Source organism: Desmodus rotundus, chromosome 12 (assembly GCF_022682495.2).
Source record: "Desmodus rotundus isolate HL8 chromosome 12, HLdesRot8A.1, whole genome shotgun sequence".
Lineage (NCBI taxonomy): Eukaryota > Metazoa > Chordata > Mammalia > Chiroptera > Phyllostomidae > Desmodus > Desmodus rotundus.
In genome coordinates, this window is record NC_071398.1 from 7,488,932 (window position 1) to 7,504,877 (window position 15,946).

Consider the following 15,946-nt stretch of genomic DNA (forward strand, 5'->3'; position numbering starts at 1 on the left):
TCCATCTGATGGTATGTTTTTAATTTTCTTCCCCTGTTATTTCTGTGTTTTTCTTTCCTCTTGTCTGTGCTGGTTTGAGGTAGTTGCTTTGCATTTCATTTTTTTTTTCCCATGCCAATTTGGAACTTCTCTACTTTTCCATCTTATTAAAGGTTACATTCCTTTTCCCTTAATTCATAATCAAATACACATTGCTCTGCTATTACGTAAAAACAAGATAACACAAAATAACTATTCCTCCCTCCAATCTGCTCCATTTCCTCCTTCAGTGGGATGAGACCCTGAGGATTATTTCCCCGTCCCCTGCTTAAGATGAGACCTCAGAACATGTTCGCTCTCCTCCTCTTCTCCTTGATTTTGTCAGGACAATTTAATATTTTTAGCTTTGGGGGTGTGGTTGAAATTTGTCTAATTGTATGTCCGTCCTATTTTCAGAGTCCTTATTTAGCGGTTCCATCCCCCAGGGAGCCCACCTTTCTCCATTCAGGTTTAAGAGGGAGAGGAGGGGGCAGGGTTCGAGCAAGCTTCCGTACTTCTCATGGTCCCCTGAGCAGTGTGCCTCTTCCTCCACGCTGAGGTGTCTGTTCGGGAGCATTTGTTGTTTGCTGCTCTGAGCATCTTCCATAGGTGGGATGTGTGGGCGATAAACCCTGTGAAGTCTCGCGTACCTACAGATACCTTTTGCCCTGAAAACTGATGGGCAGAGTATTCAGGGGCCTTTGGCTCTCTCTGCTGACTAATCTGTAGACCGCATTCACTCTCTTCGAGCTTTAGTGTTTCAGATGAAAAGTTCAATGTCAGTCTGATCTTTTTTTTCCTTACAGGTAGTGTGTTCTTTATGTCTGGAAGATTTTTAAGTTTTGTGTTTAAACTCGAGTGAGGAATTTCACCAGGATAACCGGTGTGTGTGTTTCTTTCTGTCGTCATTCCTGGGACTTTGTGAGCCCCTTCAATCTGTGGACTCAGGTCTTCTATTTGTTGTTTAGTTACTGGCTCTGTTCCATGGGCTCCTCTTTCTGCTTCCGCAGCGCACAGTGTTCTCGAGCTGGAGCTCCCTGGTTCTGTCCTCCAGGTCTTTTTCCTCTTCCCTCATGAACTGTTCCCGCTCATATTTTTGCTCTAGACTTGGAGGTAGTCTTCTCATTGGGGCTTCCAGGCCACTGACGCACATCTCAGCAGTGACTCACCTACCGTGGCCGGGAAGACTTTGTCTGGATATGCAGAAAACCTTTCCCATCTGTCCCGAAGTGCTTTAGGGCACATTTTCTGGTTGACTTGTCATCTGTCCCCTGGAGCAGCTCTACTTCAGCAGGCATGTGATCTGCTGGGGGCATCTTCTGAAGCATATTGTGAGTGTTCTTTGTTCTTCGTTGGCCCTGTGGTTGTGGAGTCCAGAGTGTCAGCCTTCTGCTATGGAGTGGAGCTGGTAGGAGTAGAGCTGCCTCCTCCCTCTGGGGCAGTGGCGTTGGGGTAGGTGAGCAACCAGTCTGCTGCTGGAATCTGCTCTCCCTGGCCTCTCTGTCCTCCTTCTGCTGTGGGGGCAGGGAGAACGCAGCCCACTTATTCAGCTGCTTTTTGGCCTCCTGGGATTCAAGTAGACCTGGGCCGGTCAGGCAAAGCCAGTTTCAAACTCCCCTTCCCCCTGGGGTCCACAGGTCTCTCTTGGCCAGATTCTGCCCAATATCTGCAGCTTTTGATGCTTGCCCCTGAGCTCTCTAAAGCTGGTCTCCAAGTAAAAGGGAAAGATCCCCACACCAGTTTTTTAATCAGATTTCCTGTTTGTACCCCCATCTGTCCATTGGCCTTGGCAATTCTGATTCAGGATGGACAGGTAGATTAGAGAAGATAATCGCTTTCAGGTTGCTATCCCCTGTCATTCCCAGTCTCGGTTGCCCTTGGGTTGCATGAGACTGGCAACCGCCTACCCTTCCCTTCCTCTGGACAGGCTATTGCTGTGACTGGCATCCAGAGACCCTAACATCCCTCCAGCCCCCAAAGCCCCCTTCACTCTGTTGTCTGCTTGAGTCTGAGAATCAGATGAAATAAACACTGGATTCAATTCCGGAATCATGCTCCGAGGTCCCTCGCGGTGTAGGCTGGTCACTGCTGACGTCCCCCAAGATGATTTGCAACCGAGGATCGAGGACCGAGGACCAAGTTTGACAATGCTGAGTCCCATAGTGGGGAAGTTCTTTGTTCAGTTCTCCTTCAGGTCTTGTCTCTGATGGCTCCTTAACACTCATTAACCTCCCTTTTAACGAAAAGGAGAGAGCAGGTGCCATGCTCAGCGTCTCTGGTAGGCAACAGGATGTGTCGTTAGCAGGGTGGGGAATCTGACTGGAGGGGGACTGGAGGGACAATCAGTAGCCCATTGAGGGGCCTATTTAGTCTGCAGTGCCAAGCGTGGTCTAAGGAGGTGGTGAGTAGGGAGTCCAAGGTCTGAGCCCAAGGGTTCTCCATTGTTTAGAGACTGGATTTCTTCCTCATTGCCAGCTACTGCGTAGGACCCTTTCCCACTTGTTGGCTAAGTGCCTTTGAATTGGCTCGCTCGATAGGTTTGCTTCCCGTCACTCCTAGGCCATTTCTTGGCAGCCGAAGCCACGTGATTGTCATTAGTGTTCCATGTGTCTGACCGAGCAGCACTTAAGTGCAAACATGGATTGTGGCCAAGCTTCCAGCTGTGCAGGGCCTTCTGGTCAGCCGTCATAACCTGTCGGATCCTTGGGGTGTGTGGTCTGTTCCCCCGAGGCTGCAAAAGAGACGGAAGCAAGCTGGACCTGTTACGCCAGTGGAACCAGTGTTGACACTGAATGTCCCAGATTCGCTGGGCCTGTCAGAATCCTGGCTGTAGCCCATCTGTATCAGGGTAACAACCAAGAAAGAAAAATCTGTCATTAGCACAGCACGCTTCTTCCCTACCGGCGTGCTGGAAATGCTTACCCTACCGGCAACTCGGGGCCAGTGCCGCTCACCCGCTCTCCGGAGGGGCCGCAGTGCAGACAGGCCCAGCTGGCAGGAGACCCACAGGGGACTGTGGGTCACTGGAGAGCAATGGCCCTGCCCACAGCCCGCAGCCAATCAGGAAGGCAGATCAGCACATCTGATTTCCTCAGGAGAAGAGCAGTATCTTTTGGTGAGAATTCTCCTGATCTATAAACATTTGCTCCCATAAAAAAAATAAAACTGAACAGAAACCTCAAGGCAACTACAGGCCAAACAAAACACACCCCTGCCGGACCCAGCTCCAGGCTGCAGTTTGCAACCTCCGCTCTGGGCCAGGGAGCCAGCCCGTCCCTCTGACTCCCGTACGTCCCCCATTACTGTAAAATGGGGCCACTGCCAGGACTGCTGGGATGGGAGTTTTGGAGGGGACCCTGCTTCAGTCCCCGGTCCTGCTGCTTACCAGCTCTGAGACACTGATGTCCCTGAGCCCTAGTGCCCTCCTCTGTAAAATGGGGACAGCTACGTTAAGCATCCCTGAGGTTTGTGACGAGGATTAAGTGGGAAAATATACAAATATGCCTAGCACAGAGTTAATGTTCAGTCACTGAATAATGGTCGCCATTATTGTTGAAATAACATCGGTGAAAATGGTTTGGAAAGCGCCAAGGGAGTGTTGGGCGTCGTCACCGCTATGGGCAGGGGCAGACTAGCCAGGTGAGAAAGCCCCTTGCCCCGTCCCTGCAGCACAGGGAGTCAGCAGGTGGCCTCACTCAGCTTCCTCACCTCGATTTCGCTCACGAACGTGGCGGCAGCGTTGATATTCCTGAAGTCCTGGGACTCGCAACTGCTCCCGCAGCACATCTGTTTACGCGCTCTCCCACGACCAGCTCCAGAGCCCGGGGTACTTTGTGACCAGTGTGAGTCAGCAAGTCCCTGCTGGAGTTGGTGCAGGAGGGCAGCCTGGTTTCCGAAGGCATGGGCAGCTCCTCGGGGAGGCCCGTCCGTTGCAGGAACCACACACCAAAATCAGACGAGTACACCATCCTCTCACGCCGGGATGCTGCCTCCTTGTCGGGGAGCATCATCTACACCAAAGAAGCAAAGGCTGTGGTCCTTGCACTTACTCCGTGTTGGGGAGTGTTATCAGGTTGAATGCCATTCTCAGGAGCCCAATTTGTGTCCACACTGGATACAGAAAAACTGTGTGTATTCTCTGCCCCCTCCCACCATCTTTGCTGGTCCCTAACCGGACCCGCGCCCAGGCCGTCCTGATCAGCGTGCATGATGGAGCACAAAGTGCGGTTGCTGCGGAGATGACTCAGGACTGTCGTCCAGCAGTTAGCTCTGGTGATGGTAAGCAGAACTGTCCAGTGGTAGGGACACGTGGCAGCGTCAGGGTCTCCCAGGACAGACTTCGTCCACTCACTCACTGCTCACTCCTTCAGCAACCATGTGTCTGGCTCCCTGCACAGGAATCTGAGCTGGATTCTGCCTTCAAGGGGTTTTCGAGCTGAGACGCAGGTAGAGGGGGGAGTGGGGCAGACACAGTGCTGGGAATGCTCAGCAGAAGGGCGGGGCAGCGAGTTCATTGGATGAGGACTAAGCTCTGATACTGGAAACGTGATTAAAGAGGAGTAAGAGTCTCCATTTAAGGGCCCAGGGTGACAACAGAAACCTGGCCCCCTTCTAAGGTGGGAATGTCTCTCTCTTCCTGTCCAGTTGACCAGAGGTTTTGCTCCTCACCACCCTGGGCTCCTTCCTCTGAATGTGCTTGTGCTCACCAGTATTCCTTGGCAATTGTGGTCTGAGGGCTGTCCACAGAGCAGTCAGGAGCCGGGGCTCTCAGGAATACTCGTGTCTCCTTGCTGCATGACCTTGGGGAAGGTCATTAACTTCTCTGGCAGCCAGTTTCCTTTGACATGAAGCTGCACAGACGCTCACACAGTTTTTACTAAGGCTGGATGCCGGGAGGTGAGTCCAAGCGTTGTCGGGAGGACTCAGCACGTGAGTGTCCATGGAGGCCTTAGCACAGAGCTGGCACCCATGGGCGCCACAGGTGCCGGTCCTCGTTATTCTGCCCCAGCCCCAACCCCAGCAGGGGTGGCTGAGCGGCATGGATGAGAGGCAGCTTGGACAGTAGGCACCGTGCATTGTCCTTTGGTCTTTAACCTGAAAGCCCTAATGAGGAGGGCCTGACCAAGAGGAAGATTCTGAGGGTGGCAGCCTGAGAAGCCCATCCTTCTTGGACCGCTTGTCTGCAGTGTGAACCAGCCTTGGGCTTGACTCATTGACAACCCCTCCGCTGCCAGCCACTGGACCAGGGCAGGTCCCCCCCTCTGATGAGGCCACAATGAGGGACCCGGCACTGTTTGTGCTGCAGTTGGCCTCACCAATGAGCCACAGAGCCATCAGCTGAGCCCCGGTCCCTGCATGCCAACCCCAGTGGTGGTAAAAATAGGCCCAGAGGGCTTGGCCGGATCTGCTCCCCCTAGAGCCCGAGTGGATGCCTTTGGCCTCGAGCAGAACACACTGCCCACCCCGCCATCCCTAGAGAGGGCAATCAATGTCGGAGCCCACAAAGTGATTTTTATGGACTCTCTTTTTTGGGCCGCGACCGTAGCATAGCGGTTATTAATGAGGAGCTTCCATCTGCTTGAAAGGCTGGGGTGGGAAACCCAGGAGGCCGTGGCAGGGCTATTTAAATCCACCACACGGAGCCTGGCATCCTTTCTGGGCCACATCGGGGAGGGAGGGCCGGCTGGGCCGGGTTTCGCCGTGTCTCTGTGACCGTATTTCTCTTGGTCTGGCAAGACGCACCCTCACCTGGCATTCTCCCTCACTCTCTTTCAAAACCGGGACAAAGGGATGATGCAGAGGGACCCAGAAGAATGCGGCTCACGTGGCGTCGACCGGGAGGTCCAGAGGCCTGCCTGGGGGCACACGCGGCCCTCTTGTCCGACCAAGGTCGGAAGTCGGTGTGGCAGCTGACCACTGCTGCCTGGCTTGGGGGAGGCATGCGCTCCCCTGGAGAGGCATGTGGATTCAGACTTGCTTTTGGCAGACTGTTCCACAAGGATCTCCACCCCCCAGCAGAGGGCATGAGAAATGTGATTTCCCCAAGGAGCCCCGTGCCTGCGATCTGTACCTTCTGCCACAAACTCTCCTCAGCAGGGAACTGAGAAGGGTGTGTGCGTGTGTGTGTGTGTGTGTGTGTGCCCCTTTGTTTCAGAACAAACGCTCACCTAGAACCGGCCGCCATCTGGGGAAATGCTTGGGAGGCTCGGGGGCAGGTCTCCAGGCTATCTGCTGCGTGCATGCGTGCGTGCCAAGTGGTCTGACCTGGAGAACGGGGGTTTTTTTCATGCCCCTTTGTCTCTGGAGGTTGGTGGTGGTGTTTTGGTGTCTTTCCCTGCCCAGTCACATGGTAAGAAGAAGAAAAACAAGTCCTCATTTAAAAAGAACAGGCTGGGGAAAACCAAGAGTCTGTGAAAAGCCTTTCTAGGACGCCTGTATTTGTCATCTAGAAAAGAAGCAAGGGGAGTGACGTCCCTGAGGTTTTTCTGAGGACTGAGGGCAGCGGACAGTGCTTTGGGGTCGCTCGTCCCTGAAAAGCCTATGAGAGAAAAAGCCCCCCAGCCTGACCTGGCTACTATAAAGTGGGGTTAGAGTGGTGCTTTCCTGCAGGGTTGTAACCCTCAGGACCCTCAGAAGTGACGTGGTAACCAGATGCCCCCTTTCAGGTCAGCAAGGCCACGTGGCTGGTCTAGTGCCCTGCCGAACGTCCTTCCAAACGAACTCTGGAGGGCTGTTCAGGGCCTCTGCAGTCATCAAAACCCCCCACTTGCTAAAGAACAAGAACCTGCCTCAGAATGACCGAAGCACAAAAGGAAACACATTGGCTCATGTACCTGAGCAGCCTAGTGGTATAGTAGCTTCAGGCATGGCTGGATCCAGGTGTGTGCTGCACTGACTGGCCAGGCGTGGGTCAGGGGCTCACCCTTGGAACTTAGGCTATGGACAGAGAAAGTCCCCAAAGTGGGAGGCAGGATGGCACTCCAAAGGAAGGGAGAATAGGAGCTGGGCAAGCGAAAACAGCAGATGTCCACTCCAACCCCCATTTGCCGTTTACGAAGCTCCTCGCTCACAGGCGTATTGTGCAGTGAGTCACCACTGGCCCCCACAGTGACTGGTGAGGGAGCCGGGAGGGGCCCAGAAAGGAGCCCTCCCACGGACTGTCAGAGTCCCCACCGGGTCTGCTCAGGTGGCAGAGCCTTTTGCACTTGCGCACCTGGTGTCAGAAAGGCAGGCTCGGGTCCGTGGGTGCCTTGCCTGGGGGCTGTCCGCCAGAGAGAGCAGACTCTCCCGGTCCTTTCCATCTTTCCTGTGCGCACGAGAGCGCACGCAGGGGCTGATGAGCCTGGAACATAAGAGATGAACAAACACACTGTGGGCAGGAAGGCAGGAAGGGTTTCTTTTTCCCAAGGATTGGACAAGATGAGCAAAGCTCTGCAGCCTTGCTTGTGCGTTCTCCACAGAATCTAATAAAAAGCTGTGCCAACTGCCCCCCAATGGATAATACTGTCCATATATTAAACATAATGTTCTAATAGGAATACTTCATTTCATTATGTCAGCGGCAGAAGAAAGGGCCATCTTGCAGCTACCCTAATCGGGCAAATGGGAAAGCAGAATGTTCCTTTAGATTTAGGCAGTAAAATCGACATTGAACCAATTTGCCTCACTGACAGGCTTTTACTGTGTTTAATGAAAGCTCATGCCTTTACATAAGGCACCGTAAAAAGGGCTAGGAAGCCATAAAGCTCTCAGCCACGTCTTTGCAACATAACCGATGAATTTAACAGTTGGGTTTCAAAGAACAGCTTTTGGATTTTCCCAGAAGTGAGCGTGGAACAGGTGACCAAAGGTGGCTGTATGTCCTCACCCTGAGAAACCCTGTGAGAACCAACATGTGTGGGTTGAAGGGGTGAACCCACGCCGGCAAAGGGCAGGGCTGGGGGGTGATTCTAGTTAGTATCCCTGGGGAAAGGGCACGGTTCTGGGCCCTAAGGGAAGCCTCGTCAGCAGCCTGAGGTGGAGTCAGCACTGGCTGCCAGGGGTAAGAGGTGACGGTGGTGAGTCGGGGAAAGAAAAATGTTCACCCTGGCCCACAGTGGAAAGGCTACCTACCTTCACAGAAAGGAGCATATGTAGAAACATCACTTAGTGCTGAGCAAGTTGCCTGCTTGATTCAGCCGTTCAGCCAACATTCACTGACCACTCACCGTGTGCCTGGCACTGCCTAGGGCACCGTGGTCAGTGAACGAGGCGGCAAGGGCCCTGCCCTCACGGGCTCATGGCTATGTGGGGAGACAGGCGCAGTACAGGTAAGGCCAATGCACATATTAGGTGGTGGTACGTGTTATAAAGGAAATAAGGCAGGGTAAAGACAGGGAACGGTGGAGGCGCGGCTCTTCTTTTCTTTTCTCAATTTTTATTTTATTGATCTTCGAGAGGGAGAGGAAGTGGGAGAGAGAGAGAAAAACACAGATTTGTTGTATCACTTATTCACGCACTCATTGGTTGGTTTTTGGACGTGCCCTGACCAGGGATCGAACCCGAAACCTTGCCCTATCAGGATGGTGCTCTAACCAACTGAGCTCCCAGGCCAGGGCTGCAGGGGCCTTCTTTCAGCCAGAGTGGTCTGAGGAGGTGACCTCTGAGCGGAGCTTGAAGTCAGTGAGGTAGGCAGGTCTTTCTTTCAGAATCTCTTGTCTGCCAGCAGCCGCTTTGATCGTTTGCCCCGTGTTTTGTGAGCTGCCGTATCCAAAGGCTGCATTTGGAAATGACATGGACATGACCATGGAGCTTGGTTAGCCTGAGTGACACAGGGTGACCGCAGGGAGTTGACACAACCCAAGTCCAGAGCCGACACCTATCCTGTCCGAGAGGCTGGGGCAGCACACACAGGAAGCGACTGCAGAGTCCCGGCGACGTGTCCCAGCTCACGTCCACCGGTCAGTGGAGGAGCCAGGACCAGACCCCAGGTCTCCTGAGTGACAAAATTGGGGCGCAAGCTGCCTCAGGAAGTGGCAGTGTTTCCCAAAAACACTGGCATGGGAAGGGCCAGTGCCTGGAATCTGAGGGCGGATGACGAGACCAAGGGTCTCCTCTTAGGAGGCTGGCAGAGCTGCCTCGAAGGGTTTCCGGTAACCCCGAGGGGAAGCCCAGGCTGTGGCCCGTGGTGTAGACCTAAGGAGTGCTTGCCAGAGGCCCAGCGCTCCGGGGCCTTCTGCTGCCCGCTTCACCTAGGGTTGTGATGCTTGTCAGGGGCTAAGCTGCATTAGAACCTGGGTCTTCTGTCCTGGCTGGTGCGGCTCAGTGGATTGCATGCCGGCCTGCGAATAGAAAGGTCGCCAGTTCAATTCCCAGTCAGGGCACACGCCTGGGTGGCAGGCCCAGTCTCCAGTTGGGGGCGTTCGAGAAGTAACCAGTTGATGTGTCTCTTTTACATCAATGTTTCTCTCCCTCTCTTTCTCCCTCCTTTCCCCTCTCTAAAAAACAAATCAATAAAGTCTTAAAAAAAAAAGAACCTGGGCCTTCTGCCTCCAAGACCAAGGCAGATGTCTGTCATCTGAAGCCGGGGTCCCAGGGTTCAGACCAGCCTCACCACCGCAAAGAGAAAAAGGCACAGAGCCGCAGAAGGCAGCGCTTGGAGCAGCGCACCCACCCCCCATGGAATGGGAGCTGGCATGTGCCCCCCTGACCCCCGGAGAGGAGAGTCTTGGGAAAGGGCAAGGGCCACGTTGTTTTCCAGATAAAGGCAGCAGAGGCTCTGTACTGAAATCACAAGTCCCGGCCTTGCCCCTGGCTCCATCTGGTGACAAATTGGTAGCTGACATCTTTGCTTCTGGCCCAAGTTACCCCTTATTAAAAATGGCATCTTTGTAACAGATTTCTGCAAGTCGCCGTCCACAGAACACACACCCCCGTTCTGTGCCGGCCATTCCCCCAGGGGGTGCTTTGCCCGATACTGTTGTGTGAAAGTGCCCTAATATTCTATATTGCCCTAATATTAGAGTACAAGTTTTAAATATGGTATTAATTACTAAAGGATCTCATTTATGTTTTAGATAATTTCCCTCCTACTGTGCAACTTCACCCCACAGTTAAGGAGCTGGATTTTAAATTGGGTCTTTCTTCTTTTCAAAGAGCCAAGAGAACCCATCCGTGCTCACACGCCTCACTCCAGCCCAGCCTGTGAGGCCCAGGTTCGCCCTGCCTCTGCCGTGTACTGTCCCGCTGCATAGTTCTCTGTCTCCATCAGGAAAAATGGGCTCACTCCCCAGCAGCTGAATTTGAAGCTGGGAGGAGCCCCCAGCCACAAGCAACCCCAATGTTCACTGATAGGGACTTGGTTGAATGACTCAGAGCCCATTCAGATGACGAGACACCAAGCAGCCTATGATGACTGCTGGGTGACACGGAGCCACACAGTGTGAGGCCATTGCAGGAAAAACAGCCCGCGTGTGGGCTCCCAGGTAAATGGGCTGAGATACGCACCGGCTTGTCGGACGGTGCTTCCCTACAGGTGGCGGGATGATGGATGACTTTCTCTGCTTCTCTTTGCGTAGCTGTGTGGGTTGGAATCTGTGAGTGTTCCAAGAACAGGCCTCAGTCAGGGCTGGAGAAGTCAGGGAAAGAGGAGGGGAAGCTGTCATTTAAACAGGACCCACACTTCGAGCAGAGCTGCTGGCAGAAGTCAAGATGGTTTGGAAAGGTACACAGATGAACTTTTTGTTGCTGTTGTTAATTTTAATAGGTAACTGTTTTAATGTATATTAAGGAAAAATATAAGTAGTGCATTAGCCCTGTGTGATTGTCTCTCTGGCTCCCGCACTGGCCTTGACCTCCTATTCTCCCCATTACGGACTCCATTCCTCACCATGTCTCTAACACACAGGTGCCGCAGGGCCTTTGCACTTGCCGTCCTCTCTGCCTGAAATGCTCTCCCTCACCCAGAAGTGATTACTGATATTTTGTTAAGCATCCTCGCATATTGTCTTTTTCTCTCTCCCTCCTTCTGCCTCTCCGCGCCCCTCCCACCAGCACCATCGCAGACTCGTCGCTTTATACACACGGCTGCACACGACACACATCTTAGACTGAAACTGGTGTTTCCGATTTACACCCCTGGGCTGGCCCAGTGCTCTGTAGGTTCTGCGGAGCCCCTAGTCGCTGGCACGGGGCTCATTAACTCACTGGCACCTCACTGCTCACTGTTTGGTTATAAATGTGTCCTACGAAGCCAGGGTGTTCTTTTTCAGGTCTGCTGGAGAGGGGTGTGGCTCCAAGGCCACACCTTCCACCACCAGCTGACCAGGTCTCTCTGACCACAGGGGCCATTGTCGGTGGTTACATGGGTGCAGCACTGGGCACTGTCCCTAACCTGGGCAGCCAGTGTGGGCACCTCCAGCGATGATCAGAAATGCCTTTTATGACTTCATTAAGCAGCCCCCAAATCAGGAAATTCAGCTTTTCCACTCACTCCTCGGCCTCTGATGTCCAGCGGGTAAATGAGCTGATTTTCTGCTCCAGTCCGGACAATGCCTCACTTCCTAGCTGTGGCTGCGGCCGTGAACCAAGCTGCCTCCTCCCGGCAGGCAGGCAGGGTACCCCCAACGGCTCCCCAGCCTTCCCGCCCTATACACCGGGTCACTTCCTCTCTCAAGAGGGCAGACACAGGACACCCCATCCACTGCACTTGCTCCCCTGCCCCACTCCCCAAATACAGCGATCCCAGCTAAACTGATCGAGTGCTTGCTGTGCCCGGCACTCTTCCTCATGAGAGTGAATTCCTCTTGATCCTGACCATGACCCAGCGAGGAGAGTTCGTATTACCAGGCCCGTCTATCTCCCTGGGACAGTTGAGGACACTGAAGCACTGAGCAGTGAAGGGCATTGCCTGGTCGCACAGCTGAGTCTAACTCCAGGAGCTCCCCCTGTATCGGGACCCTTAAAGGGACTGTGGTGGAGGATGGAGAGAGGCCTGGGGCTGCGGAAAGGGTTCCGATAAAGGGAAGCGGAAGAGGGGCAGTTCACCCAGCCATGAGCTGGAGTGGAGAGTAATGTGTTCCAGCAGCTGAGGGCCTGTGAGTTCGTGAGTCCCCAGGAACAGGGAAAATCTGTGTGTGTGCAGGCACACTTGTCACAACCTCAGAGGCATCTGTGACTCAGGGGAGAATGGCTGCTGGGCCAGATGATCCTCTGAGGTCCCTTCCAGCTCCCAAGCCTGTGGTTCTGTGACCATATAAGGCCACTGTGCCTGGGGAGTCTCACTGCAGCTGAGTGCAGTCCTGCCTGAGAGGGGGAAGCAGAGAGCAAAGGGAGCCCAAGCCTGGGCCTCCTGCAGGGTCCCGGCAGCAAAAGGAGCCGAGGCCAGGGAGACCAGGGATCTCTCCTGGGTTGCCTCTTCCCAGAAAGCTCAGACCCTCTTGGGTGGGCTTGGTGCCACTCTCCCTCCCTCTCCCCACCTCCACTTGCGATCTCCCTCGTTGTGTCGCCAGGTTTCCCGAGTCCAGCTGGCGGCTCCGGTCCAGAGTCAGACACTCAGGCCTGCCGAGTCAGCCTTGGCTGCTCCTCGTGTTGCTTCTGGTTTGGTGTCTGGGGATGCTTCTCAGAGCCCCTGAGTTCTGGGTGGGCACCCTGCTTGGCCTCCCTTTGCCACGCTAGCTCTGCAGGCATGAAAAGCTGGTGGGTCCCCACCCTGACGGGCACATGCACACACGCACGCCTGCCTCCTTTAGTGAGCTCCTTGGAGAGGTCCCCACATGAGAGGGGACACACTCCTGGCTTGTGCAGGGTGTCCCACTTTCTCTGAGCACTGTCCACAGCCAGCCCCGTGCCGGGTGGTACAGAGAGGGGGAAACCGAGGTGTGATCATCTGACCTCCAAGGCCCGACAGGCTGGTGGTAAAGACAGAACATTAATAAACAAATCTGCTCAGAGGTGACCTCTGACTCCTGTTGTCATCGAGGTACGAAACATATTTCAGTCACAACTCTATTGGTTGTCAGTGACAGAAACCAAAGTCAAGTTAACTTACACAAAAATAAGGACTTGTTTGGATCACATCACTCAAAAGTGTAAGGACAGTGTCAGCTTCAGGCATGGCTGGATCCAGTGGCTGAAATGATGTCTCCGGGACTTGATTTTCCCCTCTGTCACTCAACAGTGTAGACGAAGATTAGTGTATCCGGTGCTGCAGCTGGGTGAGATGCCACTGGCTGTAGCCAAGGTGTCCTGTGCTCCCCCAACCCTGGCCTTGTCTCCTTCAGGACTCAGCCCTGGGCGATTGAGAGAGACCAGACTGCCCTGAGCTGTTTCCCCAACCTCCAACCAGACACCGCCTTTCCTTGCCTGACACTCCTTTGGCCGACATTGTAGGAAGCATTCCAATGCTCACTTTGTGTGTGAAATCTCTGGACTCTTGGGGAACCTGGATATAGGGACCCAGGGCAGAAGCAGCAGCCCCGCCTCTCAGCATCTGCCTGGTGGTCACTGGCAGGACGTCGAACGCCACTGTGACACTCAACCAGCTCTGTGACCTCGGGTCGGTGGCTTAACCTCTCTCAGCCTTGGTTTCCTCATCCATAAAAGGGGAATTAATAGTTTCTATCTCCTAGAATTGATTTGACTATGAAAAGAGATGGTACATGTAAAGCGCTTAGCACAGAGAGTAAGCTCAGTATGGATGATTAGAATGTGAACATCTCCCAGCCTTGAGTAAGCTTCGGGAAGGGCTCAACTTACAAGCTCCCTGATACTTGCTCCTTGCCGAGTTGTGGAGTCTCACCCTATTCAGCCAAAGACTCAACGGAACCCCTATTCAGACCCCTCCCTCTCTCTGATACCCTGCCCCTCAACTCCCAGCCGCCCCAGCCTTCCTGAACTCCGGCCTCTATCTCATCAGCTCAGTAAGAGCACTGTGCTCTGCTTGGGCTCTCCCTGTCCACACCGCGGGCTGGTCAGCACCCGCAGGCGCACAGCCAAGGCCCTCGCGGGACTCGCCACGCTTGCCTCCCTTCTCTCCCCGGTCCCAATGCTGCGCTGCCCACTCTCCGAGGTCTGAAAACGCCCGCTTCCTATATCTTGTCCAGTTTTCTAGTTGTTTACATGGGAGCTAGCGAGTCCCTTTGGGGTCCCCCTGGGGTGATGCCCCATGATCTAGGCTGGGTGTGTCCTCTCTCAAGAGACTCGTACAAAAACATGTCTCCGGCTGACAAAAATCCACAAAAAGTCAAGCGGGCTGTTCCGATCTGTCGCTGAGAGAACCCAGGATAAGACGCACCTCCCAGCCCCAAGTCCGATGTTGCAACCGGAACCATTCGTGTCCATCGCCCTATGAACAGATGAACAAAATGCGGTATATCCCACAAAAATAAGTGAAGTGCTGATACACGATACACCATGGGTGAGTCTGGAGAACACTGTGCTAAGTGAAAGAAACGCGTCACAAAAGACTACTTCTCACATGATTCTATTTGTATGGAATGCCCGGAACAGGCAAACTTATCAGAACAAAATGCAGCTCAGCCGTCGCCTACTGCTGGGGTGGGGGTGGGGAGTCAGTGCTCACAGGTGCATGGTTTCTTTGCGGGGGACACAAAGGTCCTAAAATCAGGTTGTGGTGGTCGTGGCCCGACCTTCTGAAAGCTCTAAAAACATTGGATTACACCCTTTTAATGGGTGTGGATGTGACTTGGATCTCAGTAAAGCTGTCTCTTTTTTACAAATTATTAGCGGTTTTCCCCTGTTCATGAAGGAATGGAAGGGGCTGCCGTGCGTGCGGGGGGAAGAGCAGTCTCAGCTGTTACATCGGATTGGTACACGTTTCCCACGGAGCTCAGTCTTGGACTGAAAAATGTGACCACTGGGGAGTTACACAGTTCGTTAGAGGGTGACTGACGTTGGGTGTGAGTCTCAAAATCCATACTCGCTCTTCTTAATTACTCCACCTGTAAGACGGCTCTTGCAAAGTTTGGGTTTTACCCCCTCTTCCTAGCTTCCTCTCCTATCTGGAACCCGGTCAGCAGGGAGCCTTACTGAGTGGCCACCATCTGCAGGGAGACAGGACATTCGGGCATGTGTGGCCCTAACCCTGATCTCGGAGGGACCAGAGAACAGGAGAGCAGGGAGCATGTGGCTTCTGCGAACTGCGATGTCACCTTTGTGGCCTCACTGTGCCAGCCCACCGGAGTAAGGGTGACAGGCGCCCAGACCCCAGGCACGGGTGGGAGAGCAGGCAGAACCCTTCTGCTGACTGCCCTGTTGTCCACGGTGAAGATGGTCCATTCCGAGCGCGTCCTCTTAGCTCCCATGACAGGAAAATGTATTTTCCCTTCGCAGGCCTCGTGCAGCGGGCCATCAGCTGCACCCTCCCGAGCTTTGCTCACAAATACTAGTGGCTGGCATTCGTCGAGTACATCATGTGTGTCCCTCCCGTTCTAAGTGCGTTCAAGTACTGTCAACACCTCGTCGACTGATGTTTCTTTCATGCAGACGTAGGGCGTATAAAAACACTGGAGTTCTTTTTCCACCACTCTGTGTTTCAGGTTCATTTTCAGTAATTCGAGCAGATCGTGCCTTCAGATCGTTCGGTCATTCTGCGCCCACGTGGGATGTAGCCCTGGGCCAGCTCGGCTGGGAGGCTGGCCCGCCTGGCGCTGGCGGTGCCGCGGGAGGACGGCGCGCTCATTGGCTGTGCTCTGTGTGCTCTCCCTCTAGGATTATCCATGAGGACGGCTTCTCTGGGGAAGACGTAAAACAGTACAAGCCTGTCGTCTACAGCAACACCATCCAGTCCCTGGCAGCCATCGTCCGGGCCATGGACACTCTGGGCATCGAATACGGTGACAAGGAGAGAAAGGTAGGCTGCTGAGCCCTGGGGCACAGCGACGAGAGACCCTGTCTCGGTACCCTACTGCGTCGTCCCAATAGTGCCGGG

General features: G+C 54.0%; 1 protein-coding gene across 2 annotated transcripts in view; it reads left to right on the forward strand.

Annotated features, from left to right (window-relative positions):
- Positions 1 to 15,946, forward strand: part of GNAO1 (G protein subunit alpha o1) — a 130,180-nt gene that overhangs the window by 59,222 nt on the left and 55,012 nt on the right. For both annotated transcript variants that reach the window (XM_024551429.4, XM_024551427.4), the window contains exon 3: positions 15,727 to 15,868. In XM_024551429.4, coding sequence (XP_024407197.1) covers positions 15,727 to 15,868 — 142 coding nt within the window. The remainder of the gene's footprint in view (positions 1 to 15,726; positions 15,869 to 15,946) is intronic.